At 37.0% G+C, this 8,499-nt stretch overlaps 2 protein-coding genes across 2 annotated transcripts; both read left to right on the top strand.

Annotated features, from left to right (window-relative positions):
* Positions 1-995: 995 nt before the first annotated feature.
* Positions 996-3,334, top strand: LOC137708677 (glutathione S-transferase F9-like). The gene is made up of 3 exons (XM_068447801.1): positions 996-1,139; positions 1,259-1,307; positions 2,982-3,334. The coding sequence occupies exons 1-3, from the start codon at positions 996-998 to the stop codon at positions 3,332-3,334; spliced, it is 546 nt and encodes a 181-aa protein (XP_068303902.1).
* A 2,151-nt stretch (positions 3,335-5,485) lies between these two features.
* Positions 5,486-8,250, top strand: LOC137709386 (glutathione S-transferase F9-like). Its single transcript, XM_068448478.1, has 3 exons — positions 5,486-5,697; positions 7,132-7,180; positions 7,609-8,250. Exons 1-3 carry the CDS (start codon positions 5,554-5,556, stop codon positions 8,058-8,060), a joined length of 645 nt encoding a protein of 214 aa, XP_068304579.1. The 5' UTR covers positions 5,486-5,553; the 3' UTR covers positions 8,061-8,250.
* The last annotated feature ends 249 nt before the right edge of the window (positions 8,251-8,499 follow it).

Genomic DNA, 8,499 nt, shown 5'->3' with positions numbered 1-8,499 from the left:
AAATTGAGTGAACCGCATCAGCGGCTTGGTTTGGTTTGCTTTTTTTTTTCTTTTTTTTTTTTCTTCCAATTTTCGGTAGTTAAACCAAACCTTCCCAACCTTAATCGGTTTGGAAATCGATTCTTAAAATTCTTAACATGAGGTTAACCGAATTAACCCGCATATATTTTATTTTATTTTCTTAATCATAATTAATACGTGTAACTATATACATGGTTAGTTATTTATGAGTTACCATGTTTCCACCACATGAAAACAAAACCTGATTAGTTTAAGAGTCCCTTTAGAGAACAACTGGGGGCACCATTAGGGGAAGGCAACAGTTACTGCCTTGGTGCTCTCCTTGGGCTACTTCATTTGTACTTTTTTTTAGCAACCACTCATATTGGTGCTATGCTCTGTAGCTTTTGGGGGAGAAATTTGTTATGTATTTACACCTTCACACAAACCGAGAACCGACCCAAACCAACTCACCACTGTTGATTAACCGACTTGATCGGCTTTAAACCTAGCTTGATCGGTTTTGGTTTACAATTTTAACCCAATTGACTAGGTTGGTTTAGTTTCGATTTCGATTTTGGCCCAAAACTGACCCAAACCAACCCATGCCCTCTCCTAGGCCAAACTTAATGAATCTCCCATCACATACTTGAAGAAAAGAGGCTTCCATGGTTTTGTTATTCTCCATTTGTGTATTAATATAATCAAAGTCTTACCATTCTCTTGTTCTGTAAAAACCTCATTATTTAGAAATTAGATATATGTACAATGAATACAATCCTCTTATTCTAGTAAAAGCACTCATTTTCTTTGCTCAGTTTCTAGTCAAAGTATATATAATTGAAAGAAAACTTAGGTCACAAAGACTTTTGGAAATTTGGGAATGGAAATTTCAAGACGCCCTAATCCTGTTTATGGAAATATCCCTTCCATTTTTCTATCTATATAGTAAGAAGTAAAGAACCTTTGGTTCTTACATTAAAAAAGTCATAACAATGGTGGTGAAGGTGTATGGGCCTCCGTACGGCTCCCCAAAGCATGTGCTGGTGTGCCTTGTTGAGAAAGAGGTTGACTTTGAGACAGTCCCGATTGATCTCCTCAAGGGAGAGCACAAACACCCTGATTTCCTCAAGTTGCATGTTGGTTAATTAATTACTTCTTAATCCAATTGTTTCTGATTAGTGATTGTTTTACTCATAAACTACGGAAATTATTTATGTGTGTGTTGATTTTTGAATTGGTTTGTCTTTAAATGTAGCCATTTGGATCAGTTTCTCTCATTCAAGATGAAGATTATACTCTATATGGTATGCTATGCTTTTTGTTGAAATGTCCTACATCGACCGTATCAATGAGAAAAGAATAGTTTAAATATTCTAACCCCCTCCAACTAATACCAATGTCTTTTGTGATAAAACCTCACACCTTATGGATTGTGCAGGTGGTAATTACCAAGTTAGGGATAATATCGGTGTTGTTGGAAATGGGCATTCGGCCGTCTCTCTGATAATTCTACGGGTATCAGAGTAAGGGAGCGGGCTCGTATTGTACTGCCGTGTGCAGGGTGAGTCCCTTTTACTCCACGTGGTTGTCGATGTGTGGATGTCCTACGTGTGACCTAGGGAGCGGGCCTGTACTGTACTGCCCCTTTTGTGATAAAACCCCACACCTAATGGATTGTGCAGTGGTAAATTACCAAGTTAAGGACAATATTGGTGTTGTTTGAATGTGTGGATCTCCCACGTGTGACCTAGGGAGTGGGCCCGTACTGTACTGCCCATTTTGTGATAAAATCCCACACCTGATGGATTGTACAGGTGGTAATTACCAAGTTAGGGACAATATTGGTGTTGTTTGAAGTAGGCCTTTGGTCTGTCTCTTTGATAATTCTACTGGTATCAGAGCGAATGAGCAGGCCCGTACTGTACTACTATGTGTAGGGTGAGTCCCCTTGACTCCACGTGGTTGTCGATTTGTGGATCTTCCACGTGTGACCTAGGGAGCGGGCCCGTATTGTACTGCCGCGTGTAGGGTGAGTCCCCTTGACTTCATGTGGTTGTCGATGTATGGATCTCCTATGTGTGACCCACTAATTGGGTATCAGTGTGTTGAAATGTCCCACATTGACCGTATCAATGAGAAAAGAATAGTTTAAATATCCTAACCCCCTCTCCAACTAATACTGAGGTTTTTTGTGATAAAACCCCATACCAGACAGATTGTGCAGGTGGTAATTACCAAGTTGGAGACAATATCGGTGTTGTTGGAAGTGGGCCTTCGGCCCGTCTCTCTGATAATTCTACTTGCTGGCACTTGTTTTTGTTTTTTTGTTTTTTTGTTTTTATTATTTAATCTGATACAAATGATAGTGGGGTAAAATCGAACTCGAAATTTCAATTGCAGCGGTGAATATTCTTAACCAACTGAGGGACAATCATTTTGGGGCCAAATTTTGTTTTATCTTTTGAGAATTCCCTTTTGTGGGTTTACTTAAGTAGCATCAGATTCACACTGCAATACACTTGCTCACTAGTTTCTTAACATCACCAATAGTGGCGAAGCCACATAGCCGCAGGGAGGTTCTAGAATTCACCCCTTTGAACCTGTATAGAAGGTGTTCGATGAAATGCTTGAACTGATCACCAATACAATGATTCAACAAGGTGCTTGCTAAGAATGTAAAGCTGCACATCGGAAACCTGAGCAAATACAATACAACACTACGACCGTATCAATGAGAAAAGAATAATTTAAATATCTTAATCCCCCTCTAACTAACAACGAGATATTTTGTGATAAAACCCCACACCTGACAGATTTGGCAGGTGGTTAAGTGGGGACAGTATCGATGTTGTTGGAGTGGGCCATCGGTTTTACACACTACTAATAGAACCAAAGTTCTTTTTGTTTGAGATAAAACTCCACTGGTCTATCTTTCTGAAATCTTGCCAATTGTTTGATAAATCGTCTTTGATCTTCAGAATCACGCGCAATCATGAGGTACTACGCAGAAAAGTACAAGTCACAAGGGACTAATTTGCTGGGGAAGACGACTGAGGAAAGAGGGCTTGTGGAACAGTGGCTGGAAGTTGAAGCACACAACTTCCACCCACCTAGCTACAATATGGCCCTTCACATTCTTTTTGCCTTAGTTTTGGGTTTTCCTTCAGACCCTAAGATCATTCAAGAGAGTGAAGAAACGTTGGGAAAAGTGCTGGACATTTACGAGGAGCAGCTGTCGAAGAGCAAGTACTTGGCCGGTGATTTCTTCAGCCTTGCTGATCTTAGCCACCTTTCGCTCACTCAATACTTGGTGGCTAATATGGGAAAATAGTATATGATCAGGGACAGAAAGCATGTCTCTACATGGTGGGATAACATTAGCAACATACCATCTTGGAAGAGGGTCCTCCAGTTTGGTGCCCCATTTTAAGGTCGATGTACCTTTGGAAGAAAATGTGTGTACAACATGTGTATACACTGGTTTTTCTCATAGTGATAACGTGTTGTGTATGAAAAGTTATTGTGATAAGAAGGTTTTACTCTCTTGGTACTTTATATAAACTTTCATACCCTGGAGGTTGGGCAAAATAAATCATCAGAACTTGTTGGAATAATGTGCTATTTCCTTTATTATTTGCTTTATGTCATGGCTATCTGCCAATCTGTGGTAAATTTTCTGTGTCAGCTTCCTTCTATTTTCACTTGATGATCAGCACTGCAAGGTCAAGCTCATCTCTGATGCTCGAACTTGTAAACTACATAATACCTCCCCAAATTAAGGTTTATCAATAGTAAATAAATACAATATTGCAATATGTGTGACTATAACATCACTTGACAATGTGACGTCGTACTGAGAAGATTAAGTAAATAAATACATGCGTTATAGAATGTGAAATTGTAACTCCACATGGTAGTGTTATAGTCACTTTAAAAGAATCAATTACATAAATACACGTGTATAATATGAATTAAAAGAATCAAGTACATAAATACACATGTAGAATATGAATATTGTCATGTAAGTGTTTCACTGGAGTGGCTATAAAGGGGACGGTTGTTCTTGATATGAATATTGTTCATGAAGTTGAATATCAGAGTACGTAAACAAGACTACAAAATAATAAGAATATTATAAAAAAAAATAAAAATGCTAGAACGGCTACAAAACCTCACAATGCCACATTGTGACTAACTTATTCTACGAAACTAGGAATCATTATATTTATAACGAGCACATCTAACCCTAATACTAACAGACTAGACCCAATTTAAACTTATAAGAAAATCCAAACAATATAATACCTAAAATAATAATATTTTCCAACACATCATATTTAATATTATGAATAGACTAACCTCAATGCATTTCACACGCTTTCTCATCACATTTGGCACCTTTTACTCTTCTTACGTCATGGCCTCCATTTTATATGCCATTATGTGTTATGTCCTGGCGTTCCTTTTATATAACATATTTATAAGAAGTTGTTATTGACATTTTAAATTTTTTATTTTATTTTATTTTTATTTTTTAGATTTAGTTATGAAAAGTGTATAATGAGATTTTTTGAATGTCAATAAGAGTTCCTTTACATGTACATAATTGTCTTTGCCTTGCTATCTTAAAGCATCTCTAAAATAGACTGTCCAAATCAGAATTAATAGTCAAAAGATAGCAACAATTTTCCAACCGAAAAACCAAATCTGATGTGGCATGATGTGAATTGGCAACCATCACTTTTGCTGCCCAAATTAACAATAGCTTCAAATCTTTTTTGAATTGATTATTGACTGCATTTTATTAATTTTATTATTATTTTTTATTTCAAAACATTTATTATAATATTTTAATGCAATAAAATAATAGCTTAGTTGACATGACGGGTGAAGAGAAAAACTAAAAGATGTTAACCTACCACATTGACTGTCAAATTTAAATTTTATGTTTAAAATTGTGAAAATTACATTTACCTCCTTAGGTTGACATTAACAAATTTGTTGGAATTTTGGATTGACGGGCCAGGGCACCCAACTCTAACAACACAAATACTGCCTCCAACTTGATAATTATCACATGTCCAATCCATTAGGTATGGAAACTGGGTATTAATTAGAGTAAGGTAATTATATTTAAACTCATTATTTCTCTTTCCCTCACCTATGTGAGATAGTCAACAAAAATAACCTTTAAATAATGACGTGATAACAATGTGTTCCTTATTTATACTGACATGATTGCGAACTTATGCCACTTGACCATTAAATTACAACCTTTTCGACTAGAAAAATGATCTTCAAAATGCATCACTCTTTAATCTTTGAAAATGTAATTTATCCTTTAAAATTTAGCATCTTTTTTGAAGATGCTGCTAGGAAAGCTGCAAATGGATGGATGTATGCATGTGAGCAGCCCCACCTACCCTCCACTCCAATTTTAAATTCTTCCATCCAATTGTTGGAGTGCTATATAATTAGAAGTAAAGAACCAGAAGCTGGAGTTTGCAGACTGATCTAAATCCTTCGGTTTTAACACTAAAAAGTCATAACATGGTGGTGAAGGTGTATGGGCCTCTGTACGCCGCCCCAAAGCGTGTGCTGGTATGCCTTGTTGAGAAAGAGGTTGACTTTGAGACAGTCCCCGTTGATCTTCTCAAGGGAGAGAACAAACACCCTGATTTCCTCAAGTTACAGGTTAGCTAATTAGTTACCTCTTAATGCAATTGTTTCTGATTAGTGATTGTTTTACTCGTAGGATGAATTGAGATGTTATTTTGTAAATACGTAATTATTTTGAATATATTAACTATTTTTTTATTTTCTGATTTTCTGAAAGGGACAAAAGAAACATATTGTTCTTTCTTCAATAATTTTTGATCTATAGGGGACCTCTCAATAGATTCAAACCCAAATGAAGTTCTGATCATCTATCAGAGAAAAAAGAACGAATAACTCTATAAATTATTTAGGGTAAATTACACTTTACCCTTTCAGGTTTGGATGAATTGCAACTTCATACAATATCTTTAAAACATTTCAATCTTATCCATTTTCTTTTGTTTTATTTCAAATTCATACATTTGTTAGTCAAACTGTCAATTTGACCGTTAAGAGATGACGTGACAAATATAAAACTTACATATTTTAATGATGTGGAAAATAAAAATAATAAAATATTAAAAACTAAGGGGAAAAAAAGAAGAGCATCGCTTCTTCGACGGTGGGTGTGGTGGTGGCTCTGCAGTGATGACGGCTGTTGTTCGCCGACGGCTTTCAGTCGACTCCGCGGAGCCAATTTGTGGGATTAGGGTTGGGACTCAGCGGGTGACTGGGTGTTGGATAGGATTGGGGTTGGGACTCCCCACTGCTGAGCTTTGCTCGATTAACGCTAGTCCAAGTCTTTTATCACAGAGCTTCGAGCCACCATTTCCATGGTCGGCGAACCCATCTGTAAGTCGATGGCATCTTTAATTTTTTTTCTTCCAACCCCGAGTACCCACTTCCCGCCCCAGATCCGTCGATCTCCGTCCCAGAAGCCAAAACAAGAAAAAGTACCAAAATTTCCCACACTCAATACAGAAACATAGAAATCCCAACATTTTCTTACCCATTTTCCCTCTAACCAAACGCACCCAATTTTCTTCTCAGACAATATGCAGAGCTTAAACCACCCATTCCACTTCAGATCCTGAAAAACCCAACTAAGTCCATAAATCAAAAACTAAAAAACTAAAAAGTTTCCCAATGAGGAAGACGCTGAGGTTGGGATGGGGCTCTGCAATTGCAGCAGGTTGGGGAAGTGGCGTGAAGCAGATTTAGGGTTTCATTTTTTTTTTCTTTTTCTATTTTCAAGTTTTTAATAATTCAAACCATGTGGCCCATACTTAGTAGTCATGGTAGTATAAATGTGGAACCTATTGTTGTCACGTCATTACTTAACGGCTAATTTAACAGATTATTTAACGGTTGTATAATATTGTAATTAAATAATAGTAAATGTATGAAATTGAAATGTTTTAAAGATATTGTATGAGGTTACAATTATACCAAAACTTGAGAGTGTAAAATATAATTTACCCAATTATTTATGTGTACATTGATTTTGTATTGGTTTGTCTTTAAATGCAGCCATTTGGAACAGTTCCTCTCATTCAAGATGGGGATTATACTCTATATGGTATGGTCTGCTTTCTTTCTGGCACTTGATCGTTTAGTTTTTATTATTTATTCTGATACAAGTGATAGAGGGCTAGGAAAATCAAACTCGGAATCTCAGTTGCAACGGTGAATATTCGTAACTGAGTAACAACCATTTTTGCTAGCACATGATATATCTTTACTTTTGGGTCCAAAATTTATTGTCTTTTGAGAATTTCCTTAGCATCAGATTGACCTTACAATACACATGCTCACTGGTTTCTTAACATCACCTATACAAATGACCTAACAAGTTGTTTAAGAATATGAAGTTGCACGTCCCAAATAAAATACAATACATAACTAGTGATTCCACTACTAATAGCAAAGTCTTTTGAGATAGAACTCCACTGATCCGTCTTTCTGAAATCTTACCAATTGTTTAATAAAATCGTATTTGATCTGCAGAATCACGCGCAATCATGAGGTACTATGCAGAAAAATATAAGTCACAAGGGACTGATTTGCTGGGAAAGACAATTGAGGAAAGAGGGCTTGTGGAGCAATGGCTAGAAGTTGAAGCACACAACTTCCAGCCACCAATCTACAACTTGGTCGTTCACATTCTCTTTGCCCCAGTTTTGGGTTTTCCTTCAGACCCCAAGATCTTACAAGAGAGTGAAGAAAAGCTGGGAAAAGTGCTGGACATTTACGAGGAGCAGCTGTCAAAGAGCAAGTACTTGGCCGGTGATTTCTTCAGCCTTGCTGATCTTAGCCACCTTCCATTCACTCACTTCTTGGTGGCTAATATGGGGAAGGAGTATATGATCAGGGACAGAAAGCATGTCTCTGCATGGTGGGATGACATTAGCAACAGACCATCTTGGAAGAGGGTCCTACAGTTTGGTGACCCATTTTAAGGTCGATGTACCTTTGGAAGAAAATTTGTGTACTACGGGTGTGTACAATTATTTTTCTTGCAGTGATAACGTGTTGTGTATGAAAAATTATTGTGAGAAGAACGTTAAATTCTCGTGTAACGTTAAATTCTCTTGTAGTTTATAAAACTATTGTACCCTGGAGTTGGGCAAGAAAAAAAAAAAAAATCAGAACAGCTTGTTGGAATAATGTGCTATCTCCTTGATCATTTGCTTTATGTCTTGGCTTGCGAGATGTTTTTTATTTCTCTGTAAGACTCACATTCGACCTTCCATTTACTGATTGGCTGATATTTGATCGTTTTTCTGCTTCATTCCTTCTATTTTTCTGTTTCTGTCGTCCTCATCTCTGATGCCCGCACTTGTGAACCACAGGGTTGATACCTCTCCAAATTAGGAATAGTAAATAAATAGAGTGTTG

The sequence above is a fragment of the Pyrus communis genome, chromosome 11, assembly GCF_963583255.1.
Source record: "Pyrus communis chromosome 11, drPyrComm1.1, whole genome shotgun sequence".
NCBI classification, from domain to species: Eukaryota; Viridiplantae; Streptophyta; class Magnoliopsida; order Rosales; family Rosaceae; genus Pyrus; species Pyrus communis.
Note: the sequence above shows the minus strand (reverse complement) of the source record. Positions and strands in the feature narration are given on the sequence as shown.